The sequence below is a fragment of the Nymphaea colorata genome, chromosome 7 (assembly GCF_008831285.2).
Source record: "Nymphaea colorata isolate Beijing-Zhang1983 chromosome 7, ASM883128v2, whole genome shotgun sequence".
Lineage (NCBI taxonomy): Eukaryota > Viridiplantae > Streptophyta > Magnoliopsida > Nymphaeales > Nymphaeaceae > Nymphaea > Nymphaea colorata.
In genome coordinates this window covers 16,249,690-16,275,809 of record NC_045144.1, presented here as the reverse complement: position 1 = coordinate 16,275,809, position 26,120 = coordinate 16,249,690, and the positions used below count along the sequence as shown (strand labels likewise).

Here is a 26,120-nt window from a genome sequence, read left to right as displayed (position 1 = left end):
AACTATTGTTGCGGACCGTCGGATCGGCGGCGATCCGACGGTTGCGATGCCGACGTTTCCGTGACCGTGAATCATGGTTGATAAACATCATTTTCCATGTAGCGAGCGCTCATAATGAGGCCAAGGAAGATAAGATAAGAGATAATGTGGTAGTCATCGCCCTTTGCCTTTAGTGGAACGGCATGCCAACAAAATAAGTCTGTCATCTTCTTCTTCCTCTTGACTCTCTGAGATGCCCTTTCATTTTCAATTGATAAGGTTCCATTTTTCATTTAAATAATGTGCCGCGGCTCGAATTCAGTAATGTCGGTAGACTGATCGTGTCTGTGCAAGAGCCGAGTTGAGCTTGAGCCATGGCGAGTCTAGGTGATCACGGGCTAGGTCCGAAATCACTCAATGGAGATGAAGCTTATTATTGGTTCTCACTTTCGAAGCCATAAAGAAATTGTGCTCATTCTCAAAAATTGAAGGATAGATGAACTATATCCATAGAGTGTGTCTTTCCTTTCCCTTAATTCTGCTTATTGGATGTTGAAAACAGAAAAGTGGTTGTGGTATGGATAATTTAGAAGTCGTTTGGCACTCAAAACAGTATGCGAGTGTTTTATGAATTTGTCCCAAAGATTAGAGGAGATTCGTAGAACATATGAACTTGTGTTATATGAATCTACTTCAATCTTAAGGCATTAAAAACACTATATGAGTGTTTTATGAATCTGTTCCAAATATTAAAGGATATTTATAGAACACATGAACTGGTGTTATATTAATATACTTCAATTTTAAGGCATTAAGAACACTATATGAGTATTTTATGAATCTGTTCCAAAGATTAAAGCATGTTTACAGAATACATGAATCAGTGTTATATGAATCTACTTCAATTTTAAGGCATATTCATGAAACACTAACATCTGTTGTTTTTAATGTCAGGACTCTTTCGTAACTGTATCATTCTGCTATAGTATTGCATGAATCTGCTCTTTAGATGTAACAAAATGTTATTGTTGTCAAACGATGCCCTAGATGTAATTATTGTTCTAGAAAAATAATATAAGTTCTATATAAGAGAAGCAAATCGATGAACAAGTCCATTAAAATTATTAATTTGATTTTAGAAACTAATAATTTGTGTAGATATCTTCTGCATTATAATGAGCATTTACATTCAAACGTTTGAAAAGTCCCACTTGCTCCGCCCACTTACACTTTTTGAACTAAGAAAAGAAAGTCATCAAGCAATGCAGTCAATGATCAGAATCATTTTACAAAATGATAAAGAGATCAAGAATCCGCTTGCATCAGCCGCATTAAAGCAAGGTAGACCATTAAGACATTCATATTTTCAACATTATTTAAAAAAAAAAAACATTGCAATAATGCTCAACTTCACACACACACACACACATATATATATATATACTTTTAAATAACTGCCCACTGTTTCAAAAACCGATATGAACGGAAAGCATGAAATAAAGTATATTTTGAAAGATCACATTAACTGTAAATAAAAAATTACCTTTTAACTAAAGAGTTTAATTTTTCTCAGTTTATGTTTTTCTTTTGGCCGATTTGCATGATTTTTGCAAGTTTAGTTCTAAGGCTAAAGACCTGAAAAGAGAGAGAAAGAAAGAGAGAGAGAGAGATAAAACGATACACAAATTGAAATATGGTTTGCGAAGTCTCTTTTCTTTATAAATTATGATGTAATCAAGGGGAAATTAAACTTTAAATATATTTTCTTACATCTTTTGATCATCAAGTGTGAGTTCAACTAACTCAAGCGGTCATTTGTGATTTGTCAAATGTTAGGATCCATTTGCAAATAAATCAAAAGCTACCCTTTACTTCCCCATGGCCGCCGGAAAGAACAAGTTGCAATAATTTAGTTGTTAAATTATACGTCATAATCAATCATTAGCATAAACTTAAATGCAATACAGCAGAGTGACCAGGTTCAATATTCTAGCTTCTTTTAACTTTCTGCTCACTCAATAATTAAGTCATTCATCTTCCAATAATGGTAGAAACATGCAACTAATGTGAACTCGCTTAAGATACTAATCTCCGTATCTTTGAAAAATATTACATTAGCATTAACGGCGACATTATTTAAATCGCTAAGAGAAGATGCTCTCAGGAAAGCGAACTTACTTTCTAATTAATTATCAGCTTATGAATATGATAATCAAGCTTAACAATGGTTGTTAACTGAATTATATTATTCAAAAAAAAAATGCTTATATGCTTAAATATTTACAATTTTTTATGCCATATTAGAAAAAAAAAATATTTCTTTATCGACGCATTTAACTCGAAGAAGGGATGAACATGGTCGATGACGCATGCTAGAGGGAGGGACCGGGACGAATAGAAAATGATAATAAATGCTTTTAGTAAATAGTTCTTTTCGTGGGGAAACGGAGCTGCTTTTGGTGGGGTCCACCCCCATCGTGCCACCCATTTACCCAATGGGCGGCCGAGAAACTGAAGAGTTGGGAGATACGGGTCCGTCTTTTCCTGCCTCCTTGGAATATATATATATTTGGTGGGAAGCCGTACACAACTACGTAGACAAACCAGGGTCTTGTACCCTTCTCGCTCATCGTATCTGAGGCGCCTCCTAAGTTTTTCATCTCATATTATTGATGCCAGTGGAGATATATTAAATTTATGAGCTAGCAATTAGCAATATTTTTTGTATACTTAATTCTAGGTTTTATTATTTAAGTATAGATGATCACTTTCAATCTTTTTATTACCATCTATTCGTTTGATCAAAAGAACGAGCAGGGAAGAAAGACTGGTAGGTAGTCAATCTTTGTTTAGAACTCTCGCAGCATCGATTATTTATTCTGCAAAAGGATAGGATGGTACTAATATGTAAGTTAAAGCATAATAAGAGTGTCATTCTGAGACACCGAAAGAAGGCATAGTACTTTAAAGAGACAGGAAAAGATTGGGCCTGCTCTTAGACGAGAGAATGAAATACTCTTTCTACTCACTTAGAATTATTTTTTTGGTCTAAAAGTTGAATAACATAACCAATGATGTTGTGATCAAAACTAGTAATACGTAAAAATATAATATATATGTATGTTTCTAAAACCTATGTTTTAAACACACTATGTTTCTATTTCAAGAAACATGGTATGATTATATTTATGTTTAAGTTTTTAATATAAGAATAACATTCATGATTTAACTGTCGGTTAACTTAAGCAGAATATTGTGTTCTAGGTATATATATATATGTATATAAAATGATATAGTATTTTTTTGTGAATAAAATGGTCCAGAGCCGGCGATTTCTGAAATTGAGATATAAGAACATCTTCATAGGCTTTTACCTAAACTGTAGCTAAGTTTCAATTAATAATAATACATGGCTGGCCGGGAAGTGGAAATTGGTGTCTCTCCCATAGAATCTGATGATTGCTTTATCAAACTAATCTTCTTATTTTATATTAAAGCATCTTTCTATGTTATACTAACTTATGTCCTTTGATCTGACGCATACATTTCTAATATTAATAGTGCTTTACTATGTAGAATCTAAGTGATGAATCATTTATATACATTTGTAGGTATCTTAAACAATGAGTGACATCATCTTAATTCTATGTTTTCAAATAGAAAAGGGATCTTCTTAGATTCAAAATCCAAATTGAAATACCAAGACTCCATTCGGATGAAATAAATCTAAGTGGGTAGGTTGGATTCAATAGAACAATGGCAAAAAACTTCAAATTGAAACGTATTTTGATAAAGATTCAGCTTTAAATCACTGCTTATTCTAATCTAAATATGAATCTAGCGATCCAGATTGAAGATCAATGTCTAGATTCAAATCAGATTTGAAAAAAAGCAAGAAGAAACTCACTTTTCCGGTCTAACCCCAAAAGCGGGTCGCCGCACCGACTCAACCCGAATTGGACCCACCGAGCCCACCCGGACCACTACATTAAAGTAAATATCACGTCGTGCATGGACCCAAGTAGGTTCGTTCACCTTCCTGACCAACAACTTAACATGCTCGCCACGTTCTTAGCCAATTCAGGTCAAGCTTTGTTAGTCAAACAAGAGACTCACTTTGCCGGCCGAGTGGTTCAGCCAATAAACAATTGGCATCAAGGTCCCGAGTGAGTCTCTAGATTCCATTAATTTGACTTGCTAAGTCGTAGATAGGGGCCTTGACTACATTTTTTATTTGATTTTGGACCGAGCTTGTACTAAATTTCTTATATTCTTTGGTGACGGACATCAACGCGTCTAATTCTGAATGGATTGTTTACATATTATCAATTATCATACCTTTGACTAATATGATATTGCTATTTAATAAGAGTTTAGTTTAGGTTATGATTTATAAACCACAAAAGAAAATCTTGCATTAACCATATTGAGATTATTAAATCTTGCATCAAACTTCATTATGAAAAAGCTTATTGTTTTGTGTTAGTGAACATATAATTGAGTTGTCAATTGGTAACATATAAATTTATCATAGTTTGTTATGGTTGTTTTTTTTTATATAAAACTCCATTTTAATTGTCAAAAAATGTTTTTTATCTTTTTTATTTGAAGATGAGTGGTTTATACGATCGCCCCTAAGCGGCCATAGTCGGCTCACTCAGTGGCGATTGACAAAGCTTGTTTCAGGACTTATTATGGTTTACAATCTACTGAGGCGTGACAATAAGGGTCACAAAATTTAAACCCAAGTCCCTTAATGAGGTACACCGCCTTACCACCCAGTGCGCTACCACTATTTTCCATGGTCAAACACTTTGAAAGCAACCCAGTAGGACATGTATAAGGGCCGCCCTCGGTGGGCTCCTTGAACTTGGCTATAGTCCACAGGTCAAGGTGCGACCAATCCGTGGGGAAAGGGCCAAACTTGGACCCATTGAAACCAAACAAACCGGTCTCGACCCATGGTCTCCAATGGACTAACGCCGAAACTGCAGTCCGTCCGGCCGCAGCACGGACCAACGAACAAAGGTGGTTTGACTCTTGCTGCGCCCCGGCCGGGCTTTGACCCGCGAACCTCGCCAAAGGGTTCGAGTCAACAACCGATTAACCAAGCCGGCCGCAAGATCCGAAATTCACGACCGCGGACCTTTGACTTGGTTCAGGTGCAGCCGTTACTTGGATCTGACCGGGTGAGATATTTTGGATCGCCCCCCTCCACTCGACTGCACAACGACCCGGTAATAAAAGCGTAAATCTCCATTAAAAAAAGATTTTTCTTTATTAATGGAGAAGGAGATGTATTTAAAAAAGAATAATACGAAATAGGTACGGTACAGTCGACATTACGGAGAGTGGGCAGTCAAGGAACGGGGCGTGGGCGGGTTCGGCCTTGCCGTCAAAGGGGGTCGTGTAGAGAGAGAAAGAGGGGGAGAGATAGAGGGAGAAAAGTGGGGCCCACGTGGGAGGAGGTGGGGACCAGGGAGGGTGTGGAAGGAGATCAGCCAATGGCGGAGCCGGAGTTGCCCATTGAACGGGTCGAACAGCCGTTTGACTCTGTCCTTCTTCCTCCCCTCGCGCCGCGTGGCTTCCTCCTCTCCCCCACCTGTCACCTTCCCCTTACTGACGCAGGAGCTTACGTCCAATCTCCTCTGCCTCTCCCTCTCTTATCTCCTCTCCCTTTTTATTCAGCCTATCCTTGCAACAAGAAAGGCTTCTTCTTCTTCTCCTTCTTCTTCATTGTTTATTCTTCTTCTTCTTCACTTCGTTGATGGACAAAGGTGGTGGCCTCAGCATCGCCTCCGAGTCGGCCGGCTTCTACCTCGCCAAGCCCACCGCCCTCCACCCTTTCCACGGCGCCAAGCGCAAGCGCGAGCCCAGCCCTCCCGCCGTCGCCGAGATGGACTTCTTCTCCGACAAGCGCAACGATTCCGATCTCAAGGTCAAGAAGGAGCACCCCGGCGAGCCGCTGGATCGCAGCGTCAACGTGAGCGGCCCTCCTCATCTGCTTCTCTTTCTCCAGTTCGATCTTAATTTTGGCCGGCGGTTGGTCGCGAGTCGCGACTCCTCGAATTCATCGTTCTTTTCGGTGGATTAATGTTTCTTGGGGAGTGCGCAGTTGAACTGGGTCTTTTTTCGCGAACGATTTCGGTTTTCGACCGAATTTTTTGGGAAGATCGAGTTCACTGTGTTTGAATGTATTGGCTTATATAAGCATGACGAAATTGAGAAGGAATGACGGATTAATTAATTAGTTTTGGTTTTTTGTTTCATCCAGACGGGCCTGCGCCTTCTTACTGCAAATACTGGAAGCGATCAATCGAGCATCGACGATGGTGCACCCGTTGATCATGAAGAGAAAAATCCAAGTAATGAGGTCGGGGGCGTATTTTAATACGAGAAACCTTCAAACTGAGACTTATTTAATGAAGTTCAGGCGAAAAGCTTGATTCATTCGGTGGGAGGAACTAATTTTGGAGGTTGCAGGTTTCGATCCTCAAAGCCGAAGTTGAACGAGTGAACGAAGAGAACCGGCGGTTGTTGAGCATGTTTCATCAAGTGAGCAACGAGTACAGGAACCTGCAGATGCAGTTCGCGACACTGATGCAGCACCAGAATCATCTCAAGCCCAATGGAGTCCAGGAGCAGGTTTGTAGCACACCATCAATCTCCAAATTCACCAATAGTCACCATTTTCTTCTTTTATATCGATCTGTTAAATATATGCCTTCTCATGAAAGCATTCAGATGGAATGAAGCCTTGGGTGGAACTTCATGATCTTTGACACGATCGTCAATTCAAATGAAGAGCTTAATTATAATGAAAGTGATATTGATTTCAATTGAGCTAATAATAAAAAGAAAAACAGAAATTCATTCTTGGTGCAATTGCTATGTCACAGAGAGGGGAAGAAGATAAGATCGGCGTGAAACTGGCTGACCCCGGCGGGAGATCAATCACGCCTAGGCAATTCTTAGATCCGGGCCCGGGCTCAGGCGCGGTGGACACAGAAGAGACTTTGCAGTCTTCGTCAGAAGAACGGAGCCACGAACAGTCGGCGTCGCCAATCAACAACATGGAAGTTGTGTCGAGGGAGATGGTTTCAGTACATAGCCCAGATCACCTGAGAGAGGAGAGCCCTGACAGGGCTTCACAAGGCTGGATAAGCAATAAATCTCCCAAATTGAGCCAGACCCAGAAGAGCAGTATTGAGCAAGCTGCAGAGGCCACAATGAGGAAGGCTAGAGTTTCTGTTCGAGCGAGATCTGAAGCTCCCATGGTAAGAATCTGATCTTAATTTTTAGATAATTACCACCAATTGATCAATAATCAACTTCTTATATGAGAATATGAAATTTGATTAAAAGTATGTGGAAATTGATGATTTCATATGTATGATGAACTGCCGATTGATCGATTTTGGTTGCTGTTGGTCAATTCAGATTACAGATGGATGCCAATGGAGGAAATATGGGCAGAAAATGGCGAAGGGCAATCCATGTCCCCGGGCGTACTACCGTTGCACCATGGCCGCCGGTTGCCCGGTGCGCAAACAGGTGCAAAGGTGTGCCGAAGATAGATCGATCCTGATAACTACTTACGAAGGGAACCACAACCACCCTCTTCCTCCGGCAGCCATGGCCATGGCGTCGACGACATCGGCCGCGGCGTGCATGCTGCTCTCCGGATCGATGCAGAGCGCGGACGGGCTCATGAACTCCAACTTCTTGGCTCGAACCATGTTGCCTTGCTCGTCGAGCATGGCCACCATCTCGGCTTCGGCCCCATTTCCCACCGTCACTCTCGATTTGACGCAGCAATCTGGGTCGACCACCGCTCCTTTAGGATTCCAGAGGCCGGGTTCAGCGCCTTTCAATCTCCCATTCGGCAATGTCGGGCAGCCGTACGCGGCGGCGCCGTCAGCTCAGTTGTTCGGCCAGCCTATCCAAAACCAATCGAAATTCTCCGGCCTCCAGGTCTTCGGCGGCCTTGAAGCCGCGGTGGCCGCGCAGCTAGGCCAGCAGCAGCAGCAGACGCCATCTCTCGCAGATGCAGTAAGCGCAATCACGACCGATCCCAATTTCACAGCAGCAATAGCAGCCGCGATCACTTCGATCATCGGTTCGCAGCAAAACAATCAACAAAGCAACACCACCAACAGCACTAGCAATAGCTCCTTACAGCAGAACCTTGCATAGATGAAGAAATTGGAGTCCAGATTTCACTGTTACACATTACAGCAGCTGTCATAATTATTCAGTTCCCTTCCTCAGGTTCAATTTTGAAGAAAAAAACAGCTACCCATTTTTCCATTCTTCCATTTCATGCATGGAATAAAGATTATACTTTTTTTTCTTTCCCCTTTTTCTTTTTCTTTTTTTTTCTTTTTTTGAGGGTTTCCTCCTCTCAGAAGAAAGATTATGTACAGATTGTCACATGTACTAGTCTTAGTAAGTTGGGTATCTGTCTTCTCCATGAGAAACGTATGGATTTCTGTGTGTACAGGAGAAAGTGATATTTTAACTTTTCTTCCATCTTCTGATCTACTGGCGCCATTGATGTGGAACATGCACGCAATAGTAGACTGCCTGGAGTTCCCACGGCTGTCTGCTTCTTCTTCTTCTTCTTCTCCTCCTCATAATTGTACATTGTTTTGTAAAAAACTGAACGGAGGATAACGAAGTCAGAGAGCAACATGCACACGAAAGTGGCTGGAAATCTCATCCTTTCGCTTTTTCTTCTTTATTAAGAAACGAAAGAGAAAGAAAGGGAGTTGGGTAGCGCATTGACCGGAAAATTTAAGACCATGAAAAGCGCGGGGTCCGGAATTTCTTATTAGTGATTCAGGAAAACCAAATCTTCCGTCAGAACCTTGCTGTCACAAGATTTTTTAAACTCCAGTTTTCAAAGAACTGCAGGATTAAAAAAGGTCCACTTTTCTCGACCTTCATTAAAGCATCGTTCCAGAAGTCAAATCGAGTCGCCGCCATGGTCACAAGTTCGTAACTTAGAGACGACGTCTCCTAGTCGGAGGAATCCCTTTACCGCCACACGAGGGCCCTCCTTCTGAAAAGTAAGGAGGACGTTGTTCACTTTGAAAAAACTCCTTAAACGTCCATGTCACGTACGTAGGTGCTTTTAAATGGCTGCTGTTCTTGTATGCACGTATTGTGTATATCGGCGCTGGTGTTAGGTGTTCTTTAGACACATCATGTTTGATTCGATCAATCATATCGAGGCAAAAGTGTTCTTAAACATACACATGTCCAAACTAGTTCTAATACAAACACAAGTTTATTATATGTAAATATAGACAAAGAAGACTACTAAACAATTGAATATATATATATATATATATATATATATATATATATATATATATATATATATATATATATTCACCGCATTTGTATCTTTTTTTTTTTTTACTACATCTGCGTCTATACCAGCACCCGTAACCATAGGACAAGGTTTGTTCTCTGCAATTTTAGTTGCGTTAGTGTGGCAAATTTCTTTGATATATAAGCTTTCAAGCGTGTATGTATATGGTATGAAATTATGGACATCTCTAAGAAATTTCTTCAGAGGTACTTGATAATTATTTCTGATCTAGTCTGACGCCAATTAAACTTAAGATCTGAGGTTTATGGAATTCTTTCGTTTATAATCTTAGATCATGCATTTTGCTAGTGTAAAAAGGTAAGATCAAAGGTCCCATGCGTGGGTAGCTTGAATTTTTTGTCGCACGTAGCAGCAAAAATATGTTACATCAAATTCATAAATGTAAGGTTTAAAGACGAGAGCTTATGAGTCCGCGGTGTATCTTTCGATGTTCTAAGCCAACTTCTTTTTAGGGTTTCTCCAAGAGTTGTTTGGAAACAGTAACATATTGTTTCATGCATGTAATAAAAAAATTTGTTTAGATTCATTGACAAATTCGTAGAACAGGATGCTCTCATCTCTATACGACTCTCTCCAAATAGGTCCGGTTTTAATATTTTAAGTATAGAATGATTTATTATAATATTGGAATACATCTGCGGCTCTGCCTATAAGGTGTAGGACAAATTCAATTCACTCACTTTAATGCATGAGTGCGTCATTTTCTTAAAGTATACACAACGCTAGACCTTCGGTTCTATGGGTGCAAGTCAATAATCAACGGACTCACCTAGCTTTCTATCTTCGGTCATTCAATATGTCATAGGACTTTGTCTTCTACGTATTTAAATTAGAGAACAGTCATTGATTTATGTATTTTATCTTTTGGCAACTTTAATTTGCAAAAACTGCTGCTGAGATGAACCATATAGTTAGATAAATGGGAAGTCTCTCCTTGTAAATATTTTGCAGAGATGATTAATTTTGTGTCTAAGCTTTATAGTCGACAGTCGTATATTCCAGTGATCTTTCACAAAATTAACCACATGCATGTGATGTGATCAACATTTTTAGAACTATAACAACGAAATTAAACACAATATTTTTCTCTTTCTACTTCAAATCAGCGTTAAAGAATGTTAACCGTTCATCTAAAACCCTCACTTGTTTTCTATATTGCTTTAAAATTTTTTGAATGTGGAAATTTCATCCATATTATTAATTTTTTATCACAAATACAACTCAAACGAAAATTAGGGTTCCTAGCAGGTAATCCAGGCAGAAGATCTGTTTGGTTATTTAAGAGCTCATTTGGCAAATAAAACACTTTGTTATTGTTTCGTAAATCTGCCGTATATATTGTCACATATTTATGAGCACCTAATTTTAATGTTTTATTAATTTGCTTCAATCTTTCATACACCAACTGTCAAACAAATCCTAACCAATGTGTAAAGCACTGACCATAGTTTAACACTTCTTCAGCAACAATTTCATGCAGCAGCAGATAATGGAAGCTATCTGCATAATCGCAAAAGCTAGGTGGTATTTTGCAATATAGTTCATAAAACAGGGATGACTTTGCCAAAGAAAGAATTTTTTTAAGCTTTCTTATCTCAACCCGGATTTTTAGGAAGTATAAGTCGTGGGGGGGTTCAATTTATGTCTATTTAATTTGTAAAAATAAAATAAACAAGGAGGCAAACCTGATTCAACATGACCTGCTTCCAGGCAAAAAAAAATATTGTTATCATATCGCATCATATCATTAATTGACGAATAAGAAACTAGGGGTTAGAATTTATGGCATCAAGGTCATTCTATTATTATATTGATCAATGCAGCTAATATTCTAAGCAAAAATTTAAGTCTCTTTCATAATGAAAAGAAGTGAATGCATCTTCTAATACTTAATTAAGTATTGCATGGTCTCTAGGGCTGAGCTAATGCTGACGAAAAGTAGTTAAACTTAAATCTTGAGAAATATGACTAATTAAATTATAGAATGTGGTTTAACCTGATTTGGATTACTGACAAATCAACTCTAAATCCAGGGAACAATAGGATTCTGGCATATAACTGGTCGGTGCACCAAGGTGAAAGGATTCTGATGCATCATGATCCATTTGGATATTGGATCTTCCTTTGTGGATCTGGTTAGGGTTGGGTTTGAATTGCTTGTATATAAATATTTAAGAATATCCAGTCACTAGATTCCCATCTAAACAGAAAGTTGGTAATTATTTAAGTTAATTTCTCAAATCACAACAGATCATTCATTATCATATATTTGATACGATGTTTACCAGTTAAAAGCTAGGGTTAGGTTTTCCTTATCAAAAAATAAATGGCATATCCATTGAATTTATAAAGTTGAATTGAGAACATGTAATAAAGTCTCAGTAAGAAATCTACATCTAGCAATGTCAATGGATCAGAATCAAATCAGATATGTTCAAGAACATACCTGGTTTTTTGGACATTCTTATATTCAAATTTGAATACAAATGAAAAATCTATATCTTATCCAAATTCATAATCTGAATAGGATATTTATTTAAAACTATATTTGATTCGAGTCGGAATCTATATATCATTGGATATTTACTTAAATCTAAATCTGAAGTTAGCTGAATCCGATTGAATGTTATTTCTAAAACTCGAATCTGATCTACTTTCTTACTCAGATATCAAAATTTTTTCATACCTGATTTTTTAGAATAGTTTGGTCGGATATGAATTTAAATCTGATTTAATATTGACATCCATATCTGCATCTCTCTTTTCCCATTATTAATCAGACAGTTTTGAAATGCCATAAAAAAAAAAGAAAAAATAGCTTACATTAATAAGTATTTAGCTGGATAAACTTATTTTCTGATCATATCATTAAGTTACTGCGTCACATAAGACTTATTTTCTATTCTTTGAGAAAATGAGATGACCGGAGGATGATGTACGGGGAAGCTGGCTGGAGGTTCGAGAGTGTACGCTGCCGGCGGAGTTGAGGGACGCCCTCGCTTGCAGAAGCACCGCCACAGGGAGGCAACCGGTTGCATTGAGATTCCGGCTGGTGGGAATCGTCTCTCCAGTCGGGCAGTGGTCCAACACGGTCGCCCGACGACGGAGAGTCGGCCTGAGTAGTGGGGTGGTCGGTGGTTGCCAGTAGCGTCGCCGATGGATGGGATGAAACTGGTTCACCGGAGTCACGACCCGTAGAAACGGAGGTGAACAAATCCGATCAATCGCAGTTGAGGATGGATGGAAACGCTTGGGATAGCCACCAATATGCTCGGAAGACGCAGGCATTCCAGCCTGAGCCCTTTGAGCGCCTGGCGTTGCCAGAATCGCTGCTGGTGTTCTCTCAAACCTAAGCGATGGACTGCCGCTTGTCAGGAACAGGGTACCTCCCCAAATCAACTGATTCGATCGTCAAACCCGAACGAGGAGGGCTCGGAGTTGTGTGTGAAGTTGATCGTGAGTTCATATGTCGCATGATGAGCGATTTGGGCACCGGGACGACGCCGGAGGAGCCGCCGATTGTTGGTTTGAAGCTGTCACCAGAAAATGGCATGGACAGATGCCGATGGGAGTCGTAATAGTGTTTATTACCGTCGGCAAACTCTGAGAGCCACACAGAGACTTACTCGAGTATGCGTGAGGGTGTCAGAGGGAAGAGAAACGCCAAAGGATTGCCACACCGCCGGAAAATCTCTCCCTCTGCATCCGCCGCTGCTACGCCAAAGAATCATGCGGTTTTCACAGAAACGTCGGATTTTTCAGAGATTTTGAGGGGAAGATAGAAGGAAACTCAATGGGCTAGTGAAACTTGAAGATCTCGGCGTTTTGGGTGCCGGAAAACTCGTCGGGAAATCACTCATCTTGACAACATTTCAAAAGCCAAAAAAAAAAAACACCGGCGTTCTGCCGATTTTTCAAACGCGTGCGAAATCGGCACGAACCGGCCGAGTCACTGATACGAGTCGGTCTTAACCCGGTTCAAACCCAAATTAAACCAGATCCGAGTCACAACTTGACCCACATAATCCACACAAATCAAAACTTTACCCTTTAGGTGCGTTTGATGAGGGAAGAATTTAACGTGGTAATTTTCCTGAAATTTTTTTTTTTTTAAAAAAAATATGAAATTTGAGGTCATATTTCATGCACTGAAAAAATTTAACCTGACTCCGTTTGATGCAAGGTAGAAAAATTAGGAGACTCAGTATGGATAAAGGAGATGACGATGCTGTTGTTGCATACAAAGAACTTGATGATTATATGTAGTAATTACAAAAGGAGTGAAACATACTTTTGAAACAAGGTTTCAATGTTTAAGAACTACACAAATACACGCATAGAATCAAGAAACTAATTTTGACGGAAGGGTCCTGCTTGCCATTATAATCTACAGAAAATACATTCTCTTGCACAAAAAACCAATTGGCCCTTCACTTCTAGAATGTTTTCAAGTAGTCTGTGAACTCGTCCTGCAATCACCGTGCAGACCAGCAGGGCCTTCCTTACTGAAGGATTGTCTTCATACTCTTCAATGGATTCGTATGCTCTTCCACTCGTCGACGTTGTAAAGACTCCAACTCCTTCTTTCAATGGTGCCATAAAATCTCAACAGTGCTTCTTTGCTAGCTTCCATGAATCTGGAGACAGCACCATTCACATATTCATCTGCCTCTTTGACATTCATTCTCCTGCTTATTTCGTCTGGAAAGCTGCTAAGAAAACGATCACCATTCAGGACTGCAGCAAGGTGAACTAACTCCATTTGAAATTCTGACAATTTTGCCTCTTCTTTAGCTGCTGTCTGTTGGAAAGATCTCAACTGATAAACTTTCAATAACAAAAATCTTGGTATCACAACAGTTTTTTGTTCATCTTTATCAATAGCTTGATCCAATCCCTACAAGATCTCTGTTATCTCATTGAGAGGCTTACCCAAAACTGTGTAACACCAACTATAAATATGTTGGTCTGTCATGAATACAAAGTATGATATTTTCTTCCTCTCTTTCTTTTTGTTCCTCACTTTCACAAGTCTATCATGGTATCAGAGCACCTCTTCAATCGGGTGCCCCAATTGATCCTTATTATGGTAGGCCGGATGTCATCAGGGTAGAGTCCGCTCTCCTCTGATTAATGCCGTTATCTTCTGCTTGCTGGCGCTGGCACAGAGAGACCCGTTGGGAACAGCGATGGTGTTCAGATAGTCGGCATGGCCAGTAAGAGTACACCTGAAATTGGAGACAACGGATGCCGGTGCCTTCATTGTCATATCCATCTTGGTTGAGGACGATATTCCTTGAATGCCAAATTTTTCCTGATCAGACCATTTAAATCAAGGGAGAAAATGGCAGAAGGAAGACACGGAACAGAAAAAGAGTTACACGCTTCTTATGCTAACGAGTTTGATAGCTCAAGTCCATATTATATCCATCATTCAGATGGACCAGGTACTGCTCTTGTATCTCATCCTTTAACTGGAGAAAATTATACTATGTGGCGCAAGGCTATGATGATGGCCCTTAGTGCCAAAAACAAGCTTGGCTTTGTGGATGGGTCACTCTCCAAGCCTGAGAGCCCTGCAACTCTCAAATTCACGTGGGAGCGATGCAACAATCTTGTCCAGTCATGGATCTTGAACTCGATCCATAAAGACTTGACTGTTAGTGTGATCCATGCAACGTCGGCAGCAGAAGTTTGGAGGGACCTTGAGGCCAGATTCACCCAAACAAATGGACCTCGCATATACCAAATACAACAACAAATCATAAATTGCAGGCAACATCAATCTTCCATTGCAGCTTACTACACCAAGATGAAGGGCTTGTGGGACGAATTAGCATTATTATATATCGATGTTCTTAACTGTTCTTGTGGGTCCGTGAAAACTATTGCAGATCTCCGCCAACAGGACCACCTCATGCAATTTCTAATGGGACTCAATGATAGTTATGCAGCTGTTAGGAGTCAACTCTTATTAATGGATCCTCTTCCAACCGTTGCCAAGGCGTACTCTCTTCTCATCCAAGAAGAAAAACAAAGAGACGTTAATATTATTCAAAATGATCAAAGGACTTCTATTCTTGCTGCTCAGTCCCATGATGGAGACAAATATAATCAAATCAAGGAGAAGGGAAGACTTCGACTAAAATGTGAGCATTGCGGGAAACTCGGCCACATCAAGGCAAGATGTTATTTCCTCGTTGGTTTTCCTAACAAGTCGGGTTCTTCCATTGCATCAACAAGGCCAAAGGTGAACGCCACGAGGTCTCCTGCTACCGAACAATCCCAAACTCAGTTATTTCAAAAATTTCTTGAGTTCATGGAAAACTCAAGCCGAGGTACCAATGACCCCAAAGTAAATCTTTCAGGTAAGCTCCCACCATTCATTTCTTGTACCACAACCAGCCAATCATGGATTCTTGACACCGGTGCAACACACCACATCACCAATGTCTTATCTAATCTTGATCAACCCATAATCATAGATCATCCACCAATCAGCCTACCCGATGGCTCTAAAACTGCTGTTTCACATGTAGGAGATGTGATTATTTCCCCCACCATTACTCTCAAAAATGTTTTATATGTCCCAACATTTCATTTCAATCTCATCTCCATACCTAAGCTTTGTAGTGACTCAAAATGTGATGCAAAGTTTAATGAAAACTTTTGCTTGTTGCAGGACCGTCACTCGACGACTACGATTGGAACGGGTAAACTGAAAAAATGGTTTGTACGTCCTCAATGAAGAAAGAGTTGCTGTTAGTACAACCATAACCAAACCTATACATTGGCATCTCAGACTTGGGCATGCTTCTAATCCCAAACTTCTTATGTTATCTCGATTGAAACTCATCGATTCTTATATGCCATTTGATAATTGTGATACTTGCTTTGTTGCTAAAAGTACTAGACTTCCATTTCCAACTAGTTCAATCTCTACTCATGCACCTTTTGAATTGATTCACTGTGATGTTTGGGGAGGCTACCAGACACCTTCATTAAGTGGCGCACATTATTTCTTAACTATAGTAGACGATTTTTCTCGATCTACATGGGTCTATCTTATGAGACACAAATCTGAAGTTTTTTGCATGATTAGAAATTTTGTCACACTTATAGAAAATCAATTTCAAAGAAAAATTAAACTTGTTAGGAGTGACAATGAGACAGAATTTTTTTCTCAAGATATGCAAAATTTTCTTCATGAAAAAGGAATTGATCGTCAACATAGTTGTGTTGCGACACCACAACAAAATGGAGTAGTTGAACGCAAGCATAGAGATCTTTTAAACATGGCTCGATCCCTTCTTTTTCAAGCAAATTTGCCCATCAAATTTTGGGGAGAATGCATTACTACAGCAGCTTATCTGATAAATAGGTTGCCCACCGATGCACTTCACAATAAAACGCCTTATGAAATCTTGTTCCAAAAAGCCCCCAATTACAAACACTTACGTGTGTTTGGATGTCTATGTTATGCCCATAATATTTACAAAAAGCATAAATTTGATATGCGTGCAAGAAGATGTATCTTCCTTGGATATCCATATGGACAAGCGGCATATCAAGTTTATGATCTTGAAAACAATGTTTTGTTCACAAGTAGGGATGTTCGTTTTTGTGAAAACTATTTTCCCTACAAAAGTGAGAAAATTACTAATGGAGATGAAATAGTAGTGCTTCCCTTACCATTCAGTGATCAAATCTTAGGCGAACATGAGCTCTTTCCACATCCAACCCAACACCAAGATCCCAATCCTGATTTACAAATAAATCATGACCACCACAATATTCAACCTAGTGATGAACTAGGCAACCAAACCCAAGATACTAGTAACCCCGACACCACCAATGATTCCATCCAACTCCGTAGGTCTTCCCGACCAAGCCATATGCCCAATCACCTTAAGGACTACAAGTGTTTTTCTGCCCTACCCGTTTCCAACAAGTTGTTAACAAGTGATGGTTCGACAACACCAAAAGGTACACGTTATCCAATTGCATCATATATTGATGTCTCAAATTTCAGCTCTTATTATCAATGTTTCATGACTACCCTACTTGAGCAACATGAGCCTTCATCCTTTAGCCAAGCTATGCAGGACCCAAAGTGGCGAGAAGCCATGCGTGCTGAAATTGATGCATTGCAAGACAACCAGACTTGGACGGTCACCAAGCTACCTCCCGACAAAACCCCCATCGGTTGCAAATGGGTGTTTAAGATCAAAGACCAATCTGATGGATCAGTTGAGAGATATAAGGCTCGTCTTGTTGCCAAAGGATACACTCAGACTGAAGGTGTTGATTATAATGAAACCTTTGCCCCTGTTGCCAAAGGATACACTCAGACTGAAGGTGTTGATTATAATGAAACCTTTGCCCTTGTTGCCAAAATTTCTACCATCCGCTGTTTGCTCGCCCTTGCAGCCATTAAGAAGTGGCATCTATTTCAGGTTGATGTTAATAATGCATTTCTTCATGGCGACTTAGTAGAAGAAGTATATATGCACTTGCCACCTGGGTTCACTCGACAAGGGGAGAAAGATATGGTATGTCGATTGAACAAATCATTTATGGACTTAAACAATCGTCTCGAAATTGGTTCTCTAAATTGACAACATTTCTCACAAATTTGGGGTTTTCCCAATCAAAGGCAGATTACTCCTTATTTTCCAAAACCACGACTAGAGGAAGCGTCTTTCTAGTAATCTATGTAGATGATATAATTATTGCAGGTGACGACTTAGTGGGAATCAAGAATCTCAAATTTGTGATGAATGAAAAATTCAAGTTAAAAGACTTGGGCAAGCTTAGATACATGCTCGGCATTAAAGTCGCAAGATCTGAAAAAGGGATATTTTTATCTCAAAAGAAATATCTCCTCAATATTTTACATGAAACAAGCTATATGGGAGCAAAACCACATGACTCTCCTATGGAACAGCACTTGAAGCTTGATAATGAAGAAGGAGAGGTCCTCAAAGAAGCCAGTCAATACAGAAAAATCATTGGTAAGCTCATATATTTGACTATAACTAGACCTGATATCGTACATACAGTACATATATTAAGTCAATTTATGAGCAAACCTCGCATCCCGCATAGAGAAGTAATGAATCGTCTTCTAAAGTACCTAAAGGGAACTGCAGGCTATAGGGTATTATTGTCTTCAGAAGGTTCCATTCAACTTAAGGCATATTGTGATTCAGATTGTGCATCATGTCCCATGACTCGAAGATCTACAAGTGGATATTGCACTATGATCGGCAACAGTCTCATTACATGGAAAACAAAAAAACAAACAACAGTTTCTAGGTCTTCCGCTGAAGCTGAATACCGATCCATTGCACTTACAACATGTGAACTCATATGGCTTAAAGAGCTTTTACAAGATTTTGGGATATTTCACACACAGCCGATCACTTTATTTTGTGATAATCAAGCCGCAATGCACATAGCAGCCAATCCTGTGTTTCATGAGCGGACCAAGCATATTGAAATTGACTGTCATATTGTCAGAGACAAAATTCTAAGTGGAGAGATTCAAACTCAGTTTGTGCCTTCATCTCAGCAAGTTGCAGATGTGTTCACTAAGTCACTAGGACGAGAAGTGTTCGAAACATTAAGAAGCAAGTTGGCACTCTTCAATCCAGGAACGCCAACTTGAAGGGGAGTGTTGGAAAGATCTCAACTGATAAACTTTCTATAACAAAAATCTTGGTATCACAACAGTTTTTTGTTCATCTTTATCAATAGCTTGATCCAATCCCTACAAGATCTCTGTTATCTCATTGAGAGGCTTACCCAAAACTGTGTAACACCAACTATAAATATGTTGGTCTGTCATGAATACAAAGTATGATACTTTCTTCCTCTCTTTCTTTTTGTTCCTCACTTTCACAAGTCTATCACTGTCGTTCTTAACTTCTTTGATACATCAGGCAGAACCTCTGAAACCAGTCCACAGACAGATTTAAGCCCTCGTATAAGAGCGAACATACAGCATTTCTGTATAGCAACAGTCATATATTACCTGGGCAGTCTGTGACGACGTTGCGCATCATGATCTTGAGCTCCTGGAAATCGACGTGTCCATCGTCGTTACGAATGCGAGCAGGAAGGGCTGAGAGAGCAATAAGCTCGCACGAAGATCCTCTTCCCCATCAAAATCATCAAAAGTCAATTGAAGATCTGCACCTGAACAGAAAAATAACGAAAGCCCCTAATGAATGAAAGCCGAAAACCAAAAATGAAGCCCAAAAGATCCTGCAAATAAAAAAGGCAAAAACTTCAAGCAGAGAAAGAGGACCCGACATACTAGAACGGATTTGGAGGCCCGATTGATGATGCTTGGAAGCAGAAAAGCGAGCGGCCCATGAATCGGCATCCATAATCAAGGTGTCCCCAACTTTCCCCAATTCAAAAACCCTAATCCCCCCAAACAGAAACAGAAATGGAGGCACCGAGAGCAGTGGACCTCTGCTTCTGCGTTCCCACTCTTCTACTTCTCCCTTTCCCCTCTGCGTCGTCTGGTCGGGAGCCGTCGAGCGGGTGGTCTTTCGTCGGGGGAGGGCGGGTGGTCTTTCGTCGGGGGAGGGTGTCGAGCGGGTGGAATTCCACCCGCTCAAGGGTGAATTTCACCCCGTTTGATGCATTTTTAGTCAGGCGGGTGAAATTTTACCCGCCCTACCATTTTTTTCGAAAAATGAGCTTTCAATCGGGCAATCAAACACCCCCTTAAGAACCAAATCTTATACTAGAAGAAGAGAGTGATAATACCAAAGACCTCTAATTTAATACATGACCTATTACATCATTTCCATAACATTCATATGAAAGGAAACTTTTCGTTGGGAATGAATGAAGGATCAAGTGAAGGCTTATGTTAAGAATTGCAAGGAATGTCAAAAACAAAAATATGATACCCAAAAGCCACCCGGAGTTGCTTATGCCGTTACCCATACCTAGCGGGTCATGAAGAAACATTTCAATGGATTTTAAAGCACAAGAAACAAGCCATGTACCATAGAGGGACGAGGAGTTTGATGAGCACTTCCATTTATGTATTCCCTAACTTGGTTTAATAGTATAAGAAATGATTGTAATTTTACTTTTGTATCCAAATTTTCTAATAAGGCTATCTTTTGTATTATATGATTCTGCATTTTGATTCCTACCTTATCTATTTATATTCCTAAAAATTCAATTTGTTTTTTACATATTATGGCTTTATTTCTATTAATGGCTATACATGTATATCGTATGAATTCTCACAGTAAATTATAATGGTCTTCTTTGGTGTATGTATATAATAAGATATTCTTTATATATATAACACAGTTTCATAAGCCCTTATATTTTTTTGTCCATAAAAGTCTGGAATCTTATAGGTACGTTTTTGTATCCAAATGGTAAAACATTTCATTTATAAAATCCATTTGAGTGAATGTTGTTAATGCTTTACTCCTTTCTTCTAATTTTAAATGATAAAATCCGTTTTTACAATCGAATTTTTTGAAATAATTATATCCTGATATTTGTTTTAATTTAAGTATTTTATTGAGTATGGGATAATTATACATTTTGGTTTTTGCATTCAGGTTTCTATAGTCTATGATCATTCTAGTTTTTTCCTTTTTTTGTTCACTATGTTTATTAACTATAAAGGTTGAGCTGCTACGTTTTGAATTAGAGGGTCTAATATATTCTTTCCTCAATAATTCTTGGATATGTTTATCAAATTCTTGTACGTCGTTTGGTATGTATTTTAGTGGATGTTGTGTGATTATACTATTTTCATCCATTAATTCTATTTTTATGTTGGTCTTATGTTTTTCCCAAAATTGTAATTGATGTTCCGAATATAGTTTTTCTAATTCTTTTTTATGTATTGTAATTTGTTAATGTCATACATATGTAAGGTTATTTCGTTGAGCCTTTTTCTTGTCATTTTCTCATTTATCTTACTGTCTCTTTTTATCCAGCTTGCTTCTTTTTTTTTCAATATTTTTTACTATTAATGCTTTTATTTTTTCATTACAAGTGTTGTTAGGATTAAATGGTTGTAGGTAATTTCAATTGGTAGATAATTATTCAAAAAAGGTCTGCCTAGTATTATATCTTTTCCTTATAATTCAAAAGCATAAATACGTTCTATATTAATTATTTTCTTCCCTATTTGTACCGTTATATTGCTGACCTTAAAATTTATAATGTCTTTTGCTCCATTGAACCCTTTTACTTCAATGGTGGGTTCCAATTTTTCCAACATTTTTCTGGTAAACGGTTCTTTTTACATATGTTGATTTGTGTTCGTGTATCAATATATGGCGTATAATATCTACTATTGTACAACCTTAGGAAAGAGACAAACAACTTTTTACAACAATTCCTTATGACCAAGGAATATTAAACCTGGATGAAGTAAAAAACGTTTTAGAAGTTATCTGAATATGGCAAGCAGAAATAGGAAAGAGAATTACATAAGCTAAGATAGATGTAAAAACGATACCAAAATATATTGAAAATACTTTTGTAGGAAATGTAAGATTATGGTTTAACCAGTTAGATTGTTCAACAAAAGACTCATTAAGAGGTGAAACAGATGACAAATGAAATATAATAACTAAAGCAACAGATGTCTTAGAGAAATACGTGTCAGCCATAAAAACAGAATTTTCACACTCAAATATCGATCAAGTATACAAAGAACTAAATAAAACCAAAATCAGGAATATTTTAATAGCCTTGACCAATCAGTAGATATAAGGAAGAATATTACATTATAAATAAGAAAGAACATATAATAGATATAGACCAAGCAGTAGGAACAACTAGAGTACCACTAATAAGAAGAATAGGAATAAATGAAGAATTGAAACAACTAAAAATAAACCAACCAATGAAATACGATACTATGGAGGCATAGAGATAATGGTAAAAGCTTGTTTTAAAGAAGACATAAACACACCCTTAGAGATATACTTAGCAGATGATCAAATCACCTATCCGGGTGAAAGAACAATAATAGCAAAAATAAAAGGAAACTATAGCCCTTAGTGACAATTATATAGATAAAAATCTAGTATTATATTAGAAGCTATCAGGAATAAAATTGGAGAAATGATGTAAAGTGCTGACTATAAAAGGAAAAAATTTATATGTGATAACCAATAAACAAAAATAATAGTCAAAAGAAGAAACAATGATAATATACAAATAGACAACTCATTCAAACAACTAATTACAGTAATAAACGAAAAAGAACCATGTTATTTTGAAAGAGAGACTGAAGAATTAGAAATCATCAAACATGAACTAAGTGTTAAAGATACCAAAACAATAGGAGAAACAAGTTATAAGGCAAAACAACTTTTTAACATAGACAAAAATGTTAGAAGAATATTAATAGACACAGGATCAGCATAACACCAGAAACTGCAGAATGAGACTTAATTTTTCCTAGTAACCATAAATATAAGGATATACAAAGAAATGTCATTACCAGCAAAGACAGTGTAAGTAAAGAAATAATTATATCTAACTATACGTTTAATATCACATTCGAGATACAAGAAAAAAGAAAAGATGGACAAACAGACATAATCCTAAGAAATAAGTGGTTAAACAAATATCAAAATTATAGGATAGAAAGAGAAATTATGGAAAAAAGTACATCAAACAAATGGATAATTATACCACGAGATTTAGATGATTAGTAGAATAAGCGATAAAGAATTCACAAAATCTTGCAAAACCAAATATAAAGAAAAGGTAAGAGAAGAGATTGGTCATAAGTTTAAAATTTTTATATTATTAAATAAATTCATCACTAATCTAAAAGTTCTAGCGACCAAAAGATGGGAACTAGACACAGAAGTAATGGAATATAGATATCAATTGGATACAACATTATCAGATTATGATGAATGTGTCTTACAAGAAGAATTTATGATCTTTGGACATAGAATATAATGATTAATAGAACAAATGCCAAGGAATTCACAAAACAATGTAAAAAGAAATATGGGCAAAATCTAAAGGATCAATTAAGTCATAAGATGAAAATCTATATACTTGTAAACAGGTTTATAGCAATATTAAGAATAAAAGCAATGGACACTTGGTATACAGACCATATATTATATATAAGATATCACCCTCCAGATTATATAACGGGTTATGGTAGCCTAAATTCAGATTTGTCTGGGACAGAAAATGAGCTCTTACTATAAGACAAACACGACAGACATCGTTAGAATACACAAGAAAATATTCAAAGAAAAAATCAGGATAAAATTACAACATGACTTGAAAATATATATATTAATAAAGCAATTTATAAGAAGACTACAACAAGTCGTTGAAACCTGCCAACTAAGGAACTTCAAAGCCAAAAGACGCAGAATTTGAAGAAAAAGTTGTCCAACTCAGCATAATCACTGAGTATTATCAAGACAGTCTGCCAGAAACCAACAATGATGAATAACACAAGAATGAATATAATAAAAGAAAATTTTATATATATACTACTTAAAATTATAGTAAAAGACTACAATAGTAGATATTATATATTATACGCCATATATCGATACAGGAGCACAAATCAACATATGTAAAAAGAACTGTTTACCAGAAAAATGTTGGGAAAAATTGGAACCGACCATTGAAGTAAAAGGGTTCAATGGAGCAAAAGACATTATAAATTTTAAGGCCAACAAAAGTACAAATATGAAAGAAAATAATTAATATAAAACGTATTTATGCTTTTGAATTACAAGAAAAATATATGATACTAGGCAGACTTTTTTGAATAATTATCTGCCAATTGAAATTACCTACAACCATTTAATCCTAACAAAACCTTGTAATGAAAAAATAGAAGCATTAATAGTAAAAAATATTGAAAGAGAAAAAGCAAGTTGGATAAAAGGAGACAGTAAGTTAAATGAGAAAATGACAAGAAAAAGGCTCAACGAAATAACCTTACATATGTATGACATTAACGGATTACAATACATAGAAAAAGAATTAGAAAAGCTATATTCGAAACACCCATTACATACTCTTACTGTCAACTATCTAACTCGACTATACCTCTGTCTTAATTGATTATTACATACTCTTAAGAAAAAACACGTCCTTAAAGAGCATATATATAAGATGTGCCTAGAACCATAATGCTACCATTGGTGGACACCAATGGGCACCATTATACATTCTCATTTTCAATGAATAAATGCATAGATTACATTATCTCTATTCTTTGTTTCTTTAGCGGCTTGTTGGGTCTAACCCTGTTTTAGAACAAATATGATCAAGCCACACTCAAAGCAGAGCTTGAAAATAAAGAAGTTTCAGGAGTTTTCTTTCTGAATGTCTGTTGGCAGCCACCTAGAAGCTTATTTCGCCAAGTCAAAATGAGCTCACAAATATGGCGTCATTCAAGAGGCTTGTTCCTCCATTAATAAAACGTATCAGCAGAAGCAATCCAAGCTAAACCATGAGCTACATATTCAATTTTGTTTATCCATGAACTTAGCAATTACTTTGTCAAAACTGTAAAAAAAGTTTCTTAGATCTTCCAGAATGGGAATATTTTTCTTTGAAGCATTTTAGGGCTGTGGAAAATGTGATTCAAGTGTCCTTGAAATTTCAATTGTCAACTTCTGGATTCTTTCAATTGTGGATAAAAAATCTTTCCTAACCATCCATCCTCTACCTTCAACTGGTCCACTCCTAAAGGCAGCTCCTGCACATTCAAGTTGGTCCTTGCTATCTCCAACCATATAATCAAATTTTGGGGATGTCAACAAATCGAATTTAAATTGGAAATACCCTTAACTGTAGCTACTTTTTAGGATATTTATATATTCAGATTCAAATATGAACAAAGAAAAGTTATATCTAAATCTAAATCAGAAATTCTATTTTTACATTAATATTCAAATCTGAAACGAGTTTTAAACCAAATCTGACTGATTTTCAAAATGTAAGAGCATTGGATATATGATCTTTATTTAAAGCTAAATTTGAACCAAATCCGAATCCAATCGGATAAATCTAAATCAGAATTTCTATTTTTACATTCATATTCAAATCTGAATCCGAGTTTTAAACCAAATCTGATTAATTTTCAAAATGTAAGAGCATTGGATATATTATCTTTATTTAAAGCTAAATTTGAACCAAATCAGAATCCAATCGGTTTTTTATATGTATATCAATCTAAATGTGAATCTGATCGCATTTCATTTCTTAAATCCGAATCCGATCTGATTTCTTAATCAGATATTACACTTTTTTCATATCCATTTTGCAAACAGTTTGGTCGGATATTCGATCCAAATCAGATATGTTGACATCCCTACCAAACTCTTATTTCATGTTAAACAAGAAGGCAGACGTTGAGTTTAACCCATACACCAAGAGGAGCTTCTCAACGGTTTTGTTCAGCTTGCTTTTCTTCACGGAATTATCAGAATACATGGCAGCAGTGAGAAGATCATTAGTGACATTAGCATTTTCGCACCAACTAACGATGCTAGAGTCATCAAAGCCTTGGGCGTTGCTGAAATGATGAGTTCTTCTCATCTTTAGCTTGAGAGAGAGAGAAGAAGAAGAAAAGAAATTCAAAAAAAATTTCGTTGGTTCACAGAAAGCAACTTCAAAAACTAAAATATGGAGAAACTATGCAAGCTCTCTTCCATTTAGTTGCACGGAGTTCATGGAAACTGAG

At 37.6% G+C, this 26,120-nt stretch overlaps 1 protein-coding gene across 1 annotated transcript; it reads left to right on the top strand.

Annotated features, from left to right (window-relative positions):
• Nucleotides 1-5,668: 5,668 nt before the first annotated feature.
• Nucleotides 5,669-8,521, top strand: LOC116258146 (WRKY transcription factor 6-like). Its single transcript, XM_031635288.2, has 5 exons — nucleotides 5,669-5,962; nucleotides 6,254-6,352; nucleotides 6,463-6,624; nucleotides 6,879-7,256; nucleotides 7,420-8,521. Exons 1-5 carry the CDS (start codon nucleotides 5,747-5,749, stop codon nucleotides 8,173-8,175), a joined length of 1,611 nt encoding a protein of 536 aa, XP_031491148.1. The 5' UTR covers nucleotides 5,669-5,746; the 3' UTR covers nucleotides 8,176-8,521.
• The last annotated feature ends 17,599 nt before the right edge of the window (nucleotides 8,522-26,120 follow it).